We start from the raw sequence: 20,104 nt of genomic DNA on the forward strand, positions 1-20,104 counted from the left end.
CTCCTGTCTGGCCTACCAAAAAAGGTGATTACTCCAACTGATTTAAAATTCTGCAGCACGTGTTCTTACAAAGACCAGAAGGAGGGCTCACGTCAGACCAGTTTTAAAAATCACTGCACTGGTTACCTGTCAGTTTAAGAATAGATTTTAAGATTCTTCTATTAGTCTATAAGTCATTACATAATCAAGCACCTAAATACATATCAGATATGCTTTTAAAATATACACCTAGTAGGTCCCTCAGGTCCTCTGGCACTGAGTTTTAATGGTTCTTAGAGCCATGACTAAGAGGCATGGGAAGGCAGCCTTTAGTTCTTAACCCCCCCTGCCTTTGGAACACCCTGCCAGAGGACCTGGGAATGTCTGGGACCATGAAAACTTTGCTTTCTTTGTTTTTATTCAAATTTACACTTCTATCTTTAATTTTTAATTATTTTACTTTTATTGTTTCTTTGTTTATCTGTTCTCACTGTGTTTTTATGATTTATGTTTTTATCCATCTCTTTTTATGTAAAGCACTATGTGCTACATTCAATTGTATGAATGGTGCTATACAAATAAAATTACATTGACATTAAGTTGATTATTAGTTATACGAGCGATTGCGAACTGACTCATTTCAATAGATTGCATCTATGAAACCACCTCTCATTTCTACACTTCAACATTATATTTCCCAGTCGAAATTAGAACTGATTCCCACAGATTGTGAAAGCCAGTGTTTTGTTTTGTTATCACCCAAATCTGAGGCGAGATCAAGGCTGTTTTTACAACGGGGGTAGATGATTAAAGTAAGCTGGAAACAGCGCTGACCAACAGGCTAGAATGTTTAGCTACATTTCAATAGATCACGTCGATAAACCATCTCTCGTTTCTACGCTTCCTTAGAAGTGACAGCAAAAAAGAGGAAGTGATTTGCTTCAGTAACTCTGGATCTTGTCGAGGGTTGAAATATCATAAGTCCCAGTAGCAACTTCAATAATAATGCCTTTGTCTTGCTTATAGACTATTTCAATATACTGTACACTAAGCATGTAACGGTATCAAAAACTCACGGTACGGTAATATCACGGTATCAAGGTCCACGGTATGGTATATCACGGTATTAAACACAGTTTTAAAACACAAAATTTAAAGAGGAAGGAGATTTGTACTTTGGAAAAAACACCAAAGCATTTATTAAACACATTTCTGATGTGTACAGTTTTTTTCTTTTAATTTAAAGTGCTTCTGCTTTCCTTACAATCACGGATCAACGATGATCCGATGCACCACTATTCAGTAGTGATAGAGGAGGTCTGTGGGTATAGACAGTGTGTTGAGCAGTGATAGAGGAGGTCTGTGGGTATAGATGGTGTGTTGAGCAGTGATAGAGGACGTCTGTGGGTAGGTATAGATGGTGTGTTGAGCAGTGATAGAGGAGGTCTGTGGGTAGGCTATAGATGGTGTGTTGAGCAGTGAGAAGAAGAGGGAAAGAGGCTGAGCAGAGAGCCCAGGTCTGATCTCTGATGCTGCGCTTCTATGGCAGGAGACTGGATGAAAGAAGTTATAGGTCTAAAAAAAAAGAATAATAATAATGAAAGGAAACGACAGAAGAGGAAGAGAAAGAAGAGATGAGGAAGGAGAGAATGGAAACGATGGGAGGACAAGAGGGGGGGGGTGCAGATCTAGGCTAGATGGTTCTGACATCTAGTTACAGAAAATCTCTACGGTTCGCACGTGGTCCGCGGATAGGTTTATAAAAAATAATAAAACAAAAAAGGATGTAGGCGACGTGGTCACGTAGGGTGCATGTTCAATTCACACTAGTCAGGCGCTGCCAGCGGTAGACATGGCTAGCGGAGGAGCTCAACAACCGCTCATTACCACGGCATTTGCTTGTGCTTGAGCCACGCTACGAGATCCCGTCGCACACCCACTTTGCTGAGAAGATCGTGCCAAATCTTTATGAGCAGGAAAAGGCAAAAGTTGTCAGTGAATTATCCCAGGCATCCTCTGTTGCGCTCACAGACGGGTGGACCTCCAGGGCAACGGAAAGCTACGTGACTAGTGTGGATTGAACATGCGCAGTACGTGACCAGTTGCTGGTTAGCTATGAGAGGCAGGATCCTAGCCAACCGTTGCATCCCCCAACCTGCAACGGAGGGTTATCAGCTGGGCTGGGACTCCGCCTCTCATCGCTAACCAGCAACTGAGCCGATTGAGCTAAAGGTGGTTAGCTAGCTCGATTGTAAATTACTCAAACTGAATAAATATGACACCGATAAGCACACCGATGCCAATAGTTAGCTTGATATAACTAAGACATCTGACCAGTCCAGAACAGTGAGTTTAGCCTATGGTTTTACCGAGCCAGTCCCAAGGTTACCGTGTGACCAAAAAATACTGCGGTTACCGTAATACCGCGGTTATGTTACATGCCTACTGTACACAATATAAAATATGACGTACAATACACACTATAATACAAAGAATATACTTGTTTAATATATAGGCAGTTACTGCCAGACGAATTGAGTTTGCTTGCTCAATGACGCCTCCTGGCGGCTATTATGCAACACTGAATAAGGAGGTAGTCTGGAGTGGTCCGAACACTTCTCTAAAACTTTGCTGCCGCTGTCCTTGTCGCTCTCTCCACGTGGTGGGGTGAAGTATTGAAGTTTGGCTGACTGTAGCTATGGTAACTAATGTTGTTCCTTCTCATGACATTGTGTAGGGGTAACATGTACAGACTGGAAAGTAAGGGCCCTAGAATTGATCCTTGTGGGACCCCACAAGTCATCTCAGTGTTTTTTGAGCTGTGGTCACCAAGGGCGATAAAAAACTCGGCCAGTTAAAAACATCCTGAACCAGTCAAGGACTGACCCGGAGCGGCCAACCCAGATCTCAAGTCTTCTAACAAGGATATAATGGTCTACCGTGTCAAACGCTACACTCAGGTCCAGGAGGACAAAGACAGAGAGCTTTTTTGAGTCAGCATTGATTCTGAGGTTGTTGACAACCTTGAATGAATAAAGATTGAATGAACACTATTGCAGTCGCTCACTGTAGTGCAGTCTTCTAGTCACTCTGCATAAATAATATTTAGTCGGACCAGTGTAGCATTTCATAACAATTGCAGTTCCAGATGTTTCCCCTCAGTGTCCCCTGTTCCGAATTCTTCTTTCAACTCAATTTTCAACTGTCATGGATTGTTGTGTATGATAGTAACGTTAGTTAGCTAGCTTGGTTGTAGAAGAGCTATCATCTAGCTAGCTAGTTGACCTAGCCTAGTCAAACCTAGTGTAGACAGCTAACATTAGCTTCTGTAGCTGCAGCTATGTAACGTTAGTTCAATTCAGCTAACTACAGTACTGTAGATACTTATCTTGCCATCTTCATGAATCGCTCACTGTCGTAGCAGCTTGCTGTGCATTTCCAATTGCTAGTTAGCTAGCTAAAGCTTGGTGTATTTATCTGATAATAATCTGACCTGGCTTTCTCAGCATGTTATCTGTGTTATTGTCAGCCGGCTAGCTAGGTAGTGCTAATTTAGTTGAGCTTAGTGGAAGCTTAGATGAACTAAAGAGTTGAGACACAGGGCAACACGCTGAACTGTGCATAGGCATAAACCTAGTTTGCTTCACTCTAGTTAATTCCTCACTATGCTGAAAAGGCAATACGATACCCCAATGCCATAGAGCACACACTTCACTCAAAAACTGACCAGTGAGTCGTTGAAGTGATGTGAGTTACTGAAACAAAGTTATTAAACGAGTTATTATGTATAATGGAAAAAAAAAGATTCAATTTGGGACAATGGTTGTCAAGTCTGGGACAGTTGAAAGTAGAATTTGGGACAATTGCGGGACACAGAGGAAACAAAGTTAATTTCGAGCCCTGCCCCCTTCCTCTCTCACTAGGAGAAATGACTGTTGGATGATTATATAACATTACATATTATAACATTACATACTGTATTACATTATACACATTAGTCATTTAGCTGACGCTTTAAAAACGACTTACAATAATTGCCGTACAGTAGGAAAGGCCAATGTACTACTACTTGCCAGAACTTGCAGGTGCATCTTGTTTTTAAAACAAGTGACTAAGAGCTTAATCTAGTGCTGAAGGCAAAGTGCAAGAATAGCAATCTTAAAATACAATTTCTGCTTAAGAGGGAGGATCGTAGTAGTACTTCTTGAAGAGATGAGTTTTGAGCCTGCGGCGAGGAGGTATAGGGTTTGACCATGGCCTGGAGGTAGGAGGGAGCTGTTCCTTTCATTGCCCTGTATGTTAGTACCAGAGTTTTAAACTGGATGCGCGCTGCTACTGAGAGCCAGTGTAGGGAACAGAGAAGGGAAGTTGTGTGGGAGAACTTGGGGTGGTTGAACACCAGACGAGCAGGAGCTTTCTGGACAAGTTCCAGGGGTTGAATGGCTGACGTCGGGGCCCCAGCAAGGAGGGAGTTGCAGTAGTCCAGAGATGACAAGGCCCTGGATGAGCACCTGTGCTTTTTCGTCGGTGAGGAAAGGGCGAATCCTCCTGACGTTGTAGAGAAGGAATCTGCAAGAGCGTGTGATGGATGTGATATGAAGGAGACTGACTGTTGGTTGTCCAGGGTCATACCCAGATTCCTCGCAGTCCGAGTCGGCGTCACCACTGTGTCTTCAATGGTGATGGCTAGGTCCCGTTGTGGGCAGCCCTTCCCCGGGAGGAACAGCAGCTCAGTCTGGTCCAGGTTGAGCTTGAATTGGTGTGTCGCCATCTACTCCGAGATGTCAGCCAAGCACCCAGTTATCCGTGTCTCCACTTGTGTGTTAGAAGGGGGAAATGACAGGACCAGTTGTCAAAACCTCCTGTTTTGATCAGATGATCATATGAGTGTGGTTAGACAGGCTGACCGCTCCAAATCATGTTTTTAACAGCCAGGAAGTAAGTTGATTCATTTGAATACAATGTCCTCCTTCATGTGTCTGTCAGGGGAATATACTGTTTGAAGTGGTGATATAAACACACACACAGTGAAGGGAGTATGTGTGTGTGTGTGTGTGTGTGTGTGTGTGTGTGAGAGAGAGAGAGAGAGAGAGAGAGAGTGTGTGTGTGTGTGTGTGTGTGTGTGTGTGTGTGTGTGTGTGTGTGTGTGTGTGTGTGTGTGTGTGTGTGTGGTTAAGGGAGTGTGTGTGGTGAAGGGAGTGTGTGTGGTGAAGGGAGTGTGTGTGGTGAGGGGAGTGTGTGTGTGGTGAAGGGAGTGTGTGTGGTGAGGAGTGTGTGTGTGGTGAAGGGAGTGTGTGTGGTTAAGGGAGTGTGTGTGGTGAAGGGAGTGTGAGTGGTGAAGGGAGTGTGTGTGGTGAGGGGAGTGTGTGTGGTGAGGGGAGTGTGTGTGTGGTGAAGGGAGTGTGTGTGGTGAAGGGAGTGTTTGTGGTTAAGAGAGTGTGTGTGTGGTGAAGGGAGTGTGTGGTGAGGGGAGTGTGTGTGTGGTGAAGGGAGTGTGTGTGGTGAGGGGAGTGTGTGTGTGGTGAAGGGATTGTGTGTGGTAAGGGGAGTGTGTGTGTGGTGAAGGGGGAGTGTTTGGTTGGGGGAGTGTGTGTGTGGTGAAGGGAGTGTGTGTGGTGAAGGGAGTGTTTGTGGTTAAGGGAGAGTGTGTGTGGTGAAGGGAGTGTGTGGTGAAGGGAGTGTGTGTGGTGAAGGGAGTGTGTGTGGTGAGGGGAGTGTGTGTGTGGTGAAGGGAGTGTGTGTGGTGAGGGGAGTGTGTGTGTGGTGAAGGGAGTGTGTGAGCACAGTAGAGAAGTCGGCTGTACGTTTGATCATAGTCTGGAAGAGGCTTTCCTTACCAAGGTGTTAAAATATCAACAGCTCAAAGATGTGATCACTCAGCTTGGGTATAAATGTAAACTGCTGGTGTTTATATTTAGTAGCCTAGGAAATGTCCACAGACGACTCATGAAGGGCCTACAGATGGCAGGAATGCCCAAGCCAAAAGCCAAGGCGCTGGCACCATTCTGTTCATTCTCTGTGATAATTGGACGTCGTCACACAAATGTAGCACACAGTGCTTTACAGAAAACATTTAAGAGGATAGAAATAACAGTATAAAACATGACAAATCATAATGGTAAAATAGAATTGAAAGTAAAAGAATAGAAAGAAAGTAAAAAATTAAAAGTGAGTATGTAAAAAAAAAAAAAAGTATGTCTTAAGATTTCGCTTAAAAGTTCCCATAGTTTCGACCATCCTTAGGTATTCTGACAGGTTATTCCAGAGGCTGGAAGTGTAAAAACTGAAGGCTTCCTCCCCGTGTCTCTTGGTCCTGGCTACAGGAACAGTTAAAAGTTCAGTGCCAGAGGATCTCAGGGACCTACTTGGTGTATAACTTAAAAGCATGCCTGATATGTATTCAGGTGCATGACCATAGAGTGCTTTATAAACTAATAAAATAATCTTAAAATCTATTCTAAAACTAACCGTTAGCCAGTGTAGCAATTGTAAGACTGGTGTGATGTGTGCCCTCCTTCTAGTCTTAGTGAGGATATGTGCTGCAGCATTTTGTATCATCTGAAGTTGATAGCTTTCTTTGGTAGACCAGATAGCAGAGCGTTACAGTAATCCAACCTGCTACTAATAAAAGCATGCATTAGTCTTTCAGTGTCGGCCTGGGAGAGAAAAGGTTTCACCTTTGCACTGTTTTTCAGGTGATAAAAAGATGTCCTTGTGACATTCTTAATATTGGCCTTAAAATTAAGATCAGAATCGAATATGACACCTAGGTTTCTGACTTATTATTTGGTGTTCAGTGTCAATGTTTTTAAGTGCCCAGATAGTCTCTCCCTTTCAACTTTATCACCAATGATCAGCACATCTGTTTTGTCCTGGTTTAACTGAAGGAGGTTCTGTGACATTCATGCATGTATATCAGCAATGCATTCTATCAGGTGGTCAACTGAACTGTAATCATTGGGTGTCACAGAAATACAGTAGGATCCCACTCATCCGAACTTCAGAGATCCGAACCTCCCGGTCTACCGGACAGGCTTAAAAAAAAAATCTTTTTTTGAGCCTGCTATCTGGTTACTGGTGGGATTTTTATTACAGTACTGTAGGCCTACTTGCATCTGTCATAATAAACACGTACTGTATCCTACTGTGAATAAAAACAGAACTGTATGTAGACCTACATGTTGCCTGTAGGCTGTAGCCTACTGTCACGTTTAATTTCTTTGTTACTTTAATGTTGAGCGCAAAACGCAAACGAGTCTGCTGCACGAGAGCTGCATTCCTTGGTAGCCAGAAAGCGCGGTACACAGTAGCCTATCGATGCAGCGTAGGCCTCATTTGAGAATAAAGTACTGTATTTGATCAAAGCACGCACTCAAGTGGAAATTCGTTTATTTTATTCTAGGCTACTGTAGGCCTATTATTTTATTTAACCTTTATTTAACCAGATAAAAAGCATTGAGATAAAATCTCCTTTACAATACTGACCTGGCAAAGAAGGCAGCAAAGTTTCACATTGAAATACACAAGGACATATAAAATACAGAGAACAACACAAGGGGAGACACCCCAGGTGAATAGGAAAAAAAAAATCCTTAATAGGTATCACCATCAAACTCCCCCAGTTTGTTAGGTACATTAAGGAGCATCTTTTTTATATTACAAGTTTTCTGAAATCTTATGGATAAATATGCAAATTCGGCATTATATGCGCTAAATATGCGCTAATTTGCATAATTTCGGGACATCAATTTTTTTAACTGGTTCAAGCCAGATTCAAAATTCTTGTTTCATTTTGTTCACATATCCCTATTCAAAACTTTGGCCAGGGGCTTTTTGATATCTCTTTTCTTCACTTCAGAAATCAGAAAATACTGTCAACAGTCATAAAAAGACCAATTTTCGCCATGTTTTAGGGATAAACTGTTATATAAATCAGGCTATGAATGAAATTTGAAAAGTCCCTTCTTGGCCAAACCCTTCAGAATATGGATTGGAACAAAACTGGAAAGTTAGGTGTATGTAGGTGCTACTCAAGTGGTGGTTTTGATGTCCCTAAGATGAGAAATAACTCATTTTGAGAAAACGGGCTTTGAAAATTTGTATTGTAAAAAAACATACATTTGCATTGTAAACCAATATTTACAAACACAATATCCAATCACATCATTAGTAACAACATTACACAACATCTGAAAACACATAGAAACGGAAAACTGAATAACACAGCATGTTGTGGATTCAAAATAGTCCAGGAGTAGACATTTTGTATAGAGAAGCAAGACCTGTTTAGTTGGAAGCCCACTCACCACGTCAAGGTACAGCCCACGAGTGGGGTGTTAGTAAGACGAGACTAGAGACGAGACAATGTTAGTAGGGAAGAGAACATTCCCTTTTAGAAAGCTTGTATTATTTTGTTAAACAGATCATGGACAAAGATAGACACATTTGACGAGGACATGCATGAGAAAACAGATTATCTAGCTTTTTGTGTTTTTTTAAGCGTTTTACATGGAGATAACATGAATGAATGAATGAATGAATGAATGAATGAATGAATGAATGAATGAATGAATGAATGAATGAACATGAAGAGTAAGCTGATTCATAAATACACAGGACAAGATGTGGTAAACAATGCAGGGTAAACACCAATAGAAGCTAAATATAGATTGCCAAACAAACAAGTGATATAACCATCGTCAAAAGCAACACCATAGGAGACATCAAGCTTCGCCGTCATAGGTCTACAGAGTCACTCCTCAGATGGCACCACACTAGCTATCCACAAAACTGTTCTAGGCAGCTAGTTTGTAGAACCCACTCAGCTGGAGTTCACAAAACTGTTCTAAGCAGCTGGTCTGTAGAACCCACTCAGCTGCAGTCAACAAAACTGTCCTAAAACCACAATATGTTCCTGGTGCGCATGGGGTTGTCATCAGTGAAGCAGACTACCCCATATTGCCGCCTTCATATTGTCCACTGAACGCTGGTTGAGAATTATTGTAATAATTCTCAATAACTGTAATAATTTTGTAACATTTTGTATTTATTGGCAGTCAGCTTACCTACCTCTGGGTCCACATCTGCATATGCCTGCCTAATCTGCTCTCTGCTTCTGTGCAAGGACTCCAGACCTCTCTCTATTTCAGCAACTGAAATTAAAACAGTTTATTTGGTCAGTTTATGGATGCATGTAGAAATGCCACAGGTAGAGAGAGGGAGACTACTGTGCATATGTATAGGCTTCAGATATTGGCGAGAGAGAGAGAGAGAGAGAGAGAGAGAAAGAGGGAACACGTTTCAATAGCCTACCTGTCACCCTCTTGTCATGTTTCTGATACGTTTTCAGATGAAGCCCTGGGATCCCTAACACTTTACTAATCTTTTGGAGAGCTGCATACCCCAACCCTAACTCGTGCGCTAAGAGAACACTAGCCTCATCTCCCTGCTGCTCACTGGACATGCTAGCACCGGCTAATGACAACTTGCGCGAATAAGCACTTTATATCTCATAAATGTAAACTTTTCCATTTAGTTTCTCTTGTTTTCTGTTCAACCTTGCGGGCAAACACTGTTGTCGTTGTTGCTTATTACGTTTAGAACGCTTTACAGACGGCATTGTTTGGATTAGATATCAGGAAATGGAAACGTGTCACATGACGCGCTGAACCAATCACGTTCTCAGAAATCAACAACAGCCAATGAGATTTCACGCTTAGCATCAAACCCGCCTTTGTATTTCCACGATTGGTTGCTGATACAAATGAAACTATCAGGTTTGGTTGCGATAACATAACGCTCAAGAGCCAGATCTTTCTAATGATATATCACATGACCGGGTCCAAATAACGCCCGCGGTTCGGCTCGTTTCGAAAGAAGGCTAACTTGTGGTGATTTTCGGAAGAATCTACAGACGCAAACGGACTAAATGAAGTAAAATAAACATCTAAATGCGTATTTTTGATGTTTTATTTCCACTAGTATGAAAGAAGACATGTTATGGAAGCAAACCAGCACAAAATCTCAAATTTGACCAGGGCGTTGGAAAAACGATGTTTTCACCTACCGTGTCTCCCCTTAAGGGTATTTATTGGTCTATTATGAGTCAATATGAGTATTCCACTTATTGAATTTGGTGCATTTTAACATATGATTCAGTCATCCGGACATTTCAGAGATACGAACGACCTTCGGTCCTATTGGGTTCGGATAAGTGGGGTCCTACTGTATAGAGCTGAGTGTTATTGCATAGCTATGGTAGCTAATATTGTGCCTCCTAATTACATCACGTAGGGGTTGCAAAAACAGACTGAAGAGTAAAGGCCCTAGAATGGATCCTTGTGGGACCCCACGTCATTGAAGTGTTTTTTGAGCTGTAATCCCCAAGGGTGACAAAAAACTCCCGGCCAATTAGGAAGGTCCTGAACCATCAAGGACTGGACCGTAGAGGCCGACCCAGTTCTCAAGTCTTCCAATAAGGACATCATGATCTACAGTGTTGAAAGCTGCACTCAGGTCCAGAAGGACAAGGACAGAGAGCTTTTTGGCATCAGTGTTAATTCTTAGGTCGTTTACAACTTTGACCAGTGCTGTCTGGATGACTCAAGCTGTGACACCACTTTGCTCAGTATCTCGGTGTCAACAGTGTGTGTATGGTGGAGGGTGTGTGTGTGTGTGTATGGTGGAGGGTGTGTGTGTGTATGGTGGAGGGTGTGTGTGTATAGTGAAGGGTGTGTGTGTGTATGGTGAAGGGTGTGTGTGTATGGTGGAGGGTGTGTGTGTATGGTGAAGGGGATGTGTGTATGCCGAAGGAAGTGTGTGTATGGTGAAGGTTGTGTGTGTGTGTGTGTGTGTGTGTGTGTGGTGAAGGTAGTGTGTGTATGGTGGAGGGTTTGTGTGGTGAAAGTGGTGTGTGTGTGGTGAAAGTGGTGTGTCTGTGGTGGAGAGTGTGTGTGGTGAAAGTGGTGTGTGTGTGGTGGAGAGTGTGTGGTGAAAGTGGTGTGTGTGTGGTGGAGAGTGTGTGTGGTGAAAGTGGTGTGTGTGTGTGGTGGAGGGACGTGTCCCACATTTCAAAATAAAGCATAATCATTTGTGCATTTGTCAAGAATGAATTATTTTACTGTGAACGACTCACTATCTCTCTCATTCTCCCTGTCTCTCCCTCCCCCCCTCTCTCTCTCTTTCCCTCCCTCTCTCTTTCTTTCCCTCCCTCTCTCTCTTTCCCTCCCTCTCTCTTTCTTCCCCTCCCTCTCTCTCTCTTTCCCTCCCTCTTTCCCTCCCTCTCTCTCTCTTCGTAGGTGACGTGTAACTGTTTCACCATCAGTGATGGGGAGCTGCAGGAGGTTGGAGTGGGACTCTACCCTAGGTGAGACGCGCACACATACACCCACAAACACACACACACAAACATATATACAGTACACATCCTCACACACACCCACACACATTGTTGTTATTGTTATTATTATTACCTTGTTCTGAAACATATTTTTTCCATCTGGAATTAATTGAATTATTACAAACCGATCTATCTACTGTATCTATCTCAGTAACTGACATCGGGTCAAGACCTGATGTCTGTTAAGTCATATGCGCAAAAAAGCATAGTTCGTTGTTCGGCCTAGTAGACCTATTTTTGTATTAGTATTGTACTATCTTAGCCTACACAAGGTATTACAGTGTTCTATGTTGTGTATTTGCATTACTTTCATGAGTGCTGCAGTGTGCACGAACAACATGCAACGTTCATGAATTCTAGTAGGCCTAGGCCTAGTATAGCGCCGTATTTCAATATACTGTGATGTCTCGTACCTTATTGTATCTATCTATATCTACATCCAAATGTCCCACCCTGGGGAATAATAAAAGCTCTCCTATCTGATTATCCATGTTCCTAGTGCGGCAAGGTAACGTCCACACACCCTTTCGCTAACGTTTGTCATTCAAACACTTCTGCAATGAATGGACTATGATATCCATTCATGAATATCATGAATTAGTCTGTAGGCCTAATGGTGAATTCATGTGAATAAGCTATGTCGTCAATAGCATAATCATCACAAACATTTGAATAGATCCAGACAGATCCCTGTCTTTCTGTGACATCCGCTACCAACAAACACTGAAAATGCATGTCCTCAATTTATTTATATTAGGCTAGCCTATCCAACCATACAACTGGACCACTCCAATGAATGTTGAATGTACTTTTATTCTTTAAGTTTTACAGAATACAGTGTCCACACATGCATATGCCACCTGACAAGAAATAGGCATAGCCTACTGAAATAGCCTAACGCAGTGATCAACGGGCCCCTGGTGAGAATGATGTCACTACACACAAAATACAATATGTGTATTAATAAAAGTTTGTAAATGTTAACATAGTTGTGAGTTTAAAATGCAATTGTCCAGCCATCCAACCAATGCCAACAGTCACCAACAAATACATTTCTATCCCTGTTTGTGTTACATTGCTAGCTGGTATCTAACTAGCTATCTTAGCTTATGCTAGCTTAGCTAACGTTGGAGGAATTAGCTGTTGGATTGTGTTCAGACATAATGTAGGCAGCCCGGTACAGTCCACTGACCAGTTGCTGCTATGAGAGGCAGGATCCCAGCCGACTTTTGCACCCCCTCCCATCCCGTGATCGAGGGTTATCAACTGGGCTGGAACTCCTTCTCTCATCGCTAACTAGCAACTGGGCCAATTGAGCCAATGGTTGTTAGCTAGCTCGATTGTAAATTACTCAAACTGAATAAATAGGATACCGATAAGCACAAAGCTGCCTATAGTTAAAGGGGTAGTGTGCTATTTTGGACATTTAGCCTTATTTGTGGTCTGTCTACCATTAACCTGAAACATAGAGACCATAATTTCACTGATCGTTCCAGTATTGAGCTAACTGCATTTTTTTAATGCAGGCTCTCACTGGATTTCAATGGAGGTCAATGGGGCATATATAAATGCGTTGGAAAAACTGTCTCAGTATGCTCTCCTGTGAAATGTAGCACAATCCGAATATGTTTAGGTGTTTGGCATGACTTGAACATAGTCTTCTGTGGGAACAGTGAAAACAAGCGCCAGGGGAATTATTATGTCCAAGTGATGCCAAACATTTGGATAGCGATACATTTCACAGGAGAGCATACTGACACTGGTAAGATTACACACTGTGCTTCCCGTCTATGAAAACTTTATCATAGTTTTTCAATGCATTTACGTATGCATTGACTTTCATGGTAGCCTTGTGAGAGCCTGCACAAAAACTGCAGCTAGCTCAATACTGGAACGATCAGTGAAATTATGGTCTATGTTTTAGGGTAATGGTAGACAGACCACAAATAGGGTTCATTGTCCAAAATAGCACATCTGCTAAAAATATATTTTTTCCACCAACAGATTTAGCTACAATGTCCACGAACATTTAAGCTACTGTAGGTTGCCGAATTACTGTCGCCTCAACTTCCACCAATTTTATTGACAAATTATTGACCGGAAACTGTACAGTGACGTACCAATAGCATCAACATAGCTACAGGAATCATCGTTGTAACGTGAGCTAACTGGCTTTAACGGTCTTATTGTGCAACTTCACAGCTGCTCTAAAGTTGACAAAACCACACTTGCACATCATTGGAATTTCAACCATTTATTTGAGATTTAACATTCAATTGAACATGGAAACTGAATACTAGGCTACCTGATATTTCAACCAGTGCTCGGGTTGTTTACATGATGCTGGGCGCGTCTGCTTGCTTGCGTCCATGAATATCCAATGCAATGACGTTACATGTATTGTCCGAAAACCATTTAATTGTTCCCTATGTAGTTCACTGTATGGGTAACATTACATAGGGAATAGGGAGTGAGTGAACCGTTTCAAACACAGATCTAGTCAGCTCCCTTAGCTAGCTTACTCGTTCTGATGCCTCGTTCCATATGAGTGACTCTTGGTTCCATTTTCATACAGTAGATCAGCCTGTGTCCACAAAGCTGCTAGCTAACTGGTAGCTACATGTAGCTAGCTGACCAATGACCCCTGACGTCTGACCCCTGTGTCACGTGGATGGTATTTGTGTACGGTGCGGTATAGCTTGCTGGTAGCTCTGCTGGCTAGCTAGTTGCTCCATTAGCTAGCCTACTGTGTTAAACCTCTACTTGTCCCGATACCTTGTTCCATATTAGTTAACAGACATAGACCCAATGTCAGTTACAGAGATAGATACTGTAGATAGATAGGCTATGTTCGTAATAATTAAATTAGAAGCAGACGGAGAACAAGGAGTTTGAGAACAAGGTAAGCTCATCTAATGTGCCAGATGAGCAAAAGCAATGGGTCAGTGAGTAGTATTACTACTCCCTCTATGGGCGTGCGAGCAGGGGTGCAGAATGACGCAGACGCAGTTGAGATCCCGCGGGTCAGGTTACTACCCCCCCCCACACACACACACACACACACACACACACACACACACACACACACACACACACACATACACACACACACACATACACACACACACACACACGCAGGGGACATACAGGATACGGGTTTGGGGGACTGCAGGGGCCGGGGCGTGGTTGTTGTTGGTGTTGGAGGAGAGGAGTACACACACACACGCAAACGCAAACGCACACACACGCAAGCGCACGCACACGCACACACACACAGACACGCACACACACACAGACACACACACACACACGCAGACACACACACAGGCGCACACACACACACCCTTATAGAGGGTTAGGAGAGCGGTATTTGGACCCACCAGTCTGGCTAATCCCAGCGTTCTGGCCCGGTGAACACGGGAGGATTTGTGCTGTCACGGCTCTGCATGTTAGCCTGACTGTGTTCATGGCCGTGTGTCCCACACACACACGCACACACACACACCCTCTGTCTCAGTCAGTCAAACACACACACACACACACACACATGCACACACACTGTCTCAGAAACACACACACACACTCTCTGTCTCAAACACACACACCCATACACACAACACACACTCTCCCAAACACACATACACACACCCTTTGTCTCTCTTAGACACACACACACACACACACAGTTAGTGGTGTAGGGAGGCTTGGCTAAGCTGTGATAAGCCCTCTCTGACCATCTGACACACTAGTCCAGCCAGATATACAGGCAGGGTTAGAGCCTACCTGCAGAGTGTGTGTATGTGTGTGGGTGTGTGTGTGTGATATCCATAAAAAATGGGCTTGTACACAGGACTCTGCCCAGCCTATTGATATTTTGGGTTGCCTAGCAACATCTAGTATATTCTGGCTTTCTACAGACCAGAGAGAGAGAGAGAGAGGAGAGAGAGAGAGAGAGAGAGAGAGAGAGAGAGAGAGAGAGAGAGAGAGAGATGGATTGTTACTGCCAAGATTCTATTCTCACCCTCTTTCCTTCTTTCGTTCTGCCTTCCTGTGTTGAAGTGTTGAGTTCTTGGCCCCCTTGACATCTTAACACATGTTCTGGCCTGCTCTCCACAAGCATTGCTACATTAGCTAGCGTATATACTAGCTCATAATTAACTATTGTGCTGTGGCTTATGTGTGCATGAGTGTGCATGTGTGTGTTTGTCGGTGTGTGTGTGTGTGTGTTTGTGTGTGTGTGTGAGAGAGAGAGAGTGAGTGTGTGTTTGTGTGTGTGTTTATTTGTTTTTTTGTTATTTTATCAAACCAGGTCATCTCTCTGTTGGCCCCCGTGCCTCAACACAAAACCAAACTCATTGTTTTCCAACTCTGAAGCTGCACCAGCCTGACATGCACCATTACTGTGGGCGATATGCTTTAGTGAATTATTCTAATTAGTATGCTAATGAGTAATCTCCATTTGAAAAGGATGGTGCAGTGTTTGATTTTTTAATTGATATTCTACTCGTGCCTTTTTACACCGCCAGCCTCTTATTGAGGTGCAGAAGCCTCGGTATCCAAACAGATATGACGTACAGTAACACCCTCCCCCACATGTTAGGATAGACCAGGGCTCACAGTGAAGCACAGGGTTAATAGATGATTAATGACTTGTTAAACTACCAGTGGAAGTAAATATTTTCTCTCTCTCTCTCACACACACACACACACACACACACAGACACACACACTGTGTGTAGTACCAGGTGCGTGTAGATGACGAAGGACTTATGTGCTTTTGATGTTGGATGAATTATACCAACCTCAATTCCCACAGAAACCAGCTGCCTCCGATTTGTAATGAGCGTTTATGAGCGCTAATGGTTGTTTATGTGTGTGTGTGTGTGTGTGTGTGTGTGTGTGTGTGTGTGTGTGTGTTCAGAAAGGGGTCCTGTGTGGTTCTCATGGTGATGTGTGGCCCTCTGGATGTTGCTGTGGAATAGGCTTCACTCTCAGGATTAGGGCTCATCAAACAAGGGATGAGGTGTGTGTGTGTGTGTGTGTGTGTGTGTGTGTGTGTGTGTGTGTGTGTGTGTGTGTGTGTGTGTGTGTGTGTGTGTGTGTGTAAGCAGGAAGGATCAACTGAACAAACAAAGATAAATGTAGTTGAACCAAATTGTTGTTTAGATGCAAACAGTGATTACAGGACACTGAGTGGGAGAGAGACACGAAGCCTAAGATGTCATCTTGCTTCATTTCATAGTGGCTTAGCGACATTGTTGATGTGTGTGTGTGTGTCTTGTGTCCCTGCTATTACGGTGCTGTACCAGTACTCCGAAAAGATATGAGCAAACCACCACAGTGTCCTCATCTGCACTGATACGGGGTGGGGGGGGGGCGGGCGTATGCGTGTGTATGTATGTATGTATGTATGTATGTATGTATGTATGTATGTATGTATGTATGTATGTATGTATGTATGTATGTATGTATGTGTGTGTGTGTGTGTGTGTGCGTGTGTGTGTGTGCGTGTGTGTGTGTGTGTGTGAGTGACCATGACTCATCAGTCTATGTCACATCGTTTCTCACCTTGTCATTTCTTGTTAACATCACTTTATAGAGAGAGAGGGAGGGAGGGAGGGAGGGAGGGAGGGAGGGAGGGAGGGAGAGAGGGAGAGGGGAGGGGAGGGAGAGATGGAGAGAGAGAGGAAGGGAGAGGGAGGGAGACTGCTACAGTAGGAAGGAGGGAGAAGGAGAGGGAGAGAGATAGGAGGGAGGGAGAGGCAGTTTTTCCCATTTGAAGACCAGCCAATAGAAGCTGTCAGTTCGAGATGAGAGGACGGAGAGAGGGAGAGAGAGAGAGAGAGTTGCTAAGATGCCCTGTCAATAAAACATGTTTAATTATGAGAGAGAGAACGCGTGTGACAGAGGGGCGTCTGTAGCTCAAGAGGAAGAGCCGGGTCGTCTAATGATCGTAGGGTCGCGGCTCCTCCTGACCACATGTCAAAGTGTCCTGGGGCGAGACACTGAACCCCAAACTGCTCCCAAGGAGCATCATTAGAGTCCTAGAAGCTAGTTTATTGTTTCAATTTAAATTGTTTAAAAGTGAATGTACTGGTTTGTCTTATTATGTCCTGTCTTGTCATGCATTGTCCTGTCCTGTCTTGTCATGCATTGTCCTGTCCTGTCTTGTCATGCATTGTCCCTGTCCTGTCTTGTATTGCTTTGTTATTGTTGCTGTTGTTTTTTAGTTTGTTTGTGTGTTTGTGTGTTTGTCCTGTATTGTATGAATGGTGGAGTGAATGTATGCGGATCTTGTCTGGTATGATTGAATGAATGGATGAGGGAGTGAATGGTTGTGAGAGGATGACTGTCTTGTAGGAGTGGGTGACTGTGTGAATATGGGTGGATGTATGAGTGAGAGGGTGGGAGGACATATGCTGTTTTCTTGGTCCTTTGTAAGTTCTTTTGTTTAAACAAGATAAAATTATATCTCAGTAAAATACATGTAATTAATTAAAGATAAAGGACTATGATGATGACAGACACAATCACTTTACTAAATGGTGACATCTTGGTATGTCTGTTCTCTGAGCTCTCGAAAAAAACAAAAAAAACAACCAGTAGTTAGACCCAATAAGCACTGATGATAGCACCCCAAGCGAGTACTGCAGAACATTCATGCAAATGTATATGGCTAATAATGTAAATGGGAGATATTAAGTTATAAAACCTCTACTCTCAAACACAACATATGGAAAATATAATGTACCTCCTTATTTGTAATAGACACTTTATAACAATACAGATCATTATGGCTAAATGGAATAACACAGGGTCCTCTCTTTCTATAATATGATTACAGGCATACACTACATTATATATGATTACAGGTATACACTGCATTTTAATAATGGAGGCTGGCGCTGAATGAGTCCTCCACAGGGAATACAGTTCTGGCGTGATTTGCTGAATAGACACCGATTTCATACAGGCAACTTGACAAGCCTGAGTTTGACCGCGTTCAATACATAGGTCCTCTCCAGCCATAGTGTAATGTAATGGAGCTAGCAAGATACATCTACATAATAGACCCAATTAAGTTCATAACGTTACCGTCTACCTACAGCTAGATTGAGCATGATCTTGTTAGCCACTTTAGCCTAGGCTGTAATGGGAAACTTGCTAGCTACAGTAGCAGTAGAAACTGATACATCTAAACCAAAAAACGAATTGATTTGGCATACGATCGACCCACAAAGCATGGTCTTGTCACATAACCACACCAATATTAATATTTTTAGTGCTTGAACTAAAACACGGACTATCTTACCATTGTCGTCTTCATTCTCTGAAGCAATGTACAAAAAACAACTGGAGCAGTGCTCCCAAGTCATTCATCACGTGACATACATACATACTCACACACATACATGCATAACTGAGGTGACCACACAAACACTCATTCGACCCGCCCCCCCGTTTGCTTTATACACGACCGAAGTACCGCACATGCGTATGCAGTTTTGCAAAGAGCTGATGTGTGTACTGCAGGTATGTATGTGTGTATGTATACAAACATACACACATGCATATTATAAGTAAGCTTTGAACAAGCAACATACGTGGCAATTTTCACACCCCATACAAACTCACCCTATAATCTGTGTGTGTGTGTGTGCGTGTGTGTGTGCGTGCGTGCGTGTGTGTGTGTATGCATGCGTGTGTGTGTGTGCGTGTGCGTGTGTGTGTGTGCCAGTATGTCTCTGTTGAACCATGACTGCAGGCCCTGCTGTGTGGTGATGTTTGAGGGGACCAGACTTCAGCTGCGGGCCCTCAGAGACATCCAGCCCTTAGAGGAGGTAAGCTGTGTGTGCATACAGTGTGGGAGTGTTTTTGTGTATGTATGTGTGTGTGTGTGTGCGTGTGTATGTGTATGTGTGTGCCAGTTCACTCTTATTTTAAATACTGAGATAACACTTATACTGTCCCCATTGATTTAGAAATCACTTTTAATTTTGCACCCCCCCCCCCCCCACACACACACACACACACACATAACCATGGTCTGGCTCCACCCCCTGAATCGCATGCCTGCTTTAATTATAGAAATGCGTTTCAGGATCTGGAAGTGCTCTCATCTGGAGTAGGGATGTTAATAGTTAATCGACTATTGATTAATTGCCGATAAGAATTTACTCGAGTAAGATTCGTTACTCGATTAATTGCTTGTTAATGGAACAGAACTTTTTTGGGGGGAACGAACGTTATCAACGGGAGTTGCGTGATATGTAATCATGATTTAGGGTCTGACTGCACATGAGGGCGCCACGCCATGTATTGAAGGCTAATTGGGATGCCGGGAAATTTCAACGACACAGCGGAAGAAGACGAAAAAATTAAGCGAGCAAAGTGCAAAGCGCGGGACGTTCTTATCAATTAATCGACTATCGTTTGTTAAGGTTAACAGTTATCGAGTAATGAAATTCCTTGAAATTTGCAACCCTAATCTGGAGTGATTTCTCGGTTGGGATTCCAACCAGGCCAATCAGCGTCCTTTGAATGTGATAGAATTAAATGTGAATGTGACAGAATTAAAGGGGTAATTCATGATTCATTGATTGATGCAGAACATTTTCAGCTGATTCCATGCTGTCTCTTGTTCCAGCTTTAGCGGCATGCTAATGCTAGCGCAATGCTGTAGGAACGGCTAACATTAAAAGAAAACTCACTTAAACATTCCAGAGT

General features: G+C 43.1%; 1 protein-coding gene across 1 annotated transcript in view; it reads left to right on the forward strand.

The window, feature by feature from the left end:
- smyd3 (SET and MYND domain containing 3) overlaps positions 1 to 20,104 on the forward strand; it is a 182,213-nt gene that overhangs the window by 141,012 nt on the left and 21,097 nt on the right. The window contains exons 6-7 of the mRNA XM_084447051.1: positions 11,277 to 11,344; positions 19,116 to 19,218. Of these exons, the coding sequence (XP_084303177.1) occupies positions 11,277 to 11,344; positions 19,116 to 19,218 (171 nt within the window). The remainder of the gene's footprint in view (positions 1 to 11,276; positions 11,345 to 19,115; positions 19,219 to 20,104) is intronic.

Source organism: Borostomias antarcticus (assembly GCF_949987555.1).
Source record: "Borostomias antarcticus genome assembly, chromosome: 12".
Lineage (NCBI taxonomy): Eukaryota > Metazoa > Chordata > Actinopteri > Stomiiformes > Stomiidae > Borostomias > Borostomias antarcticus.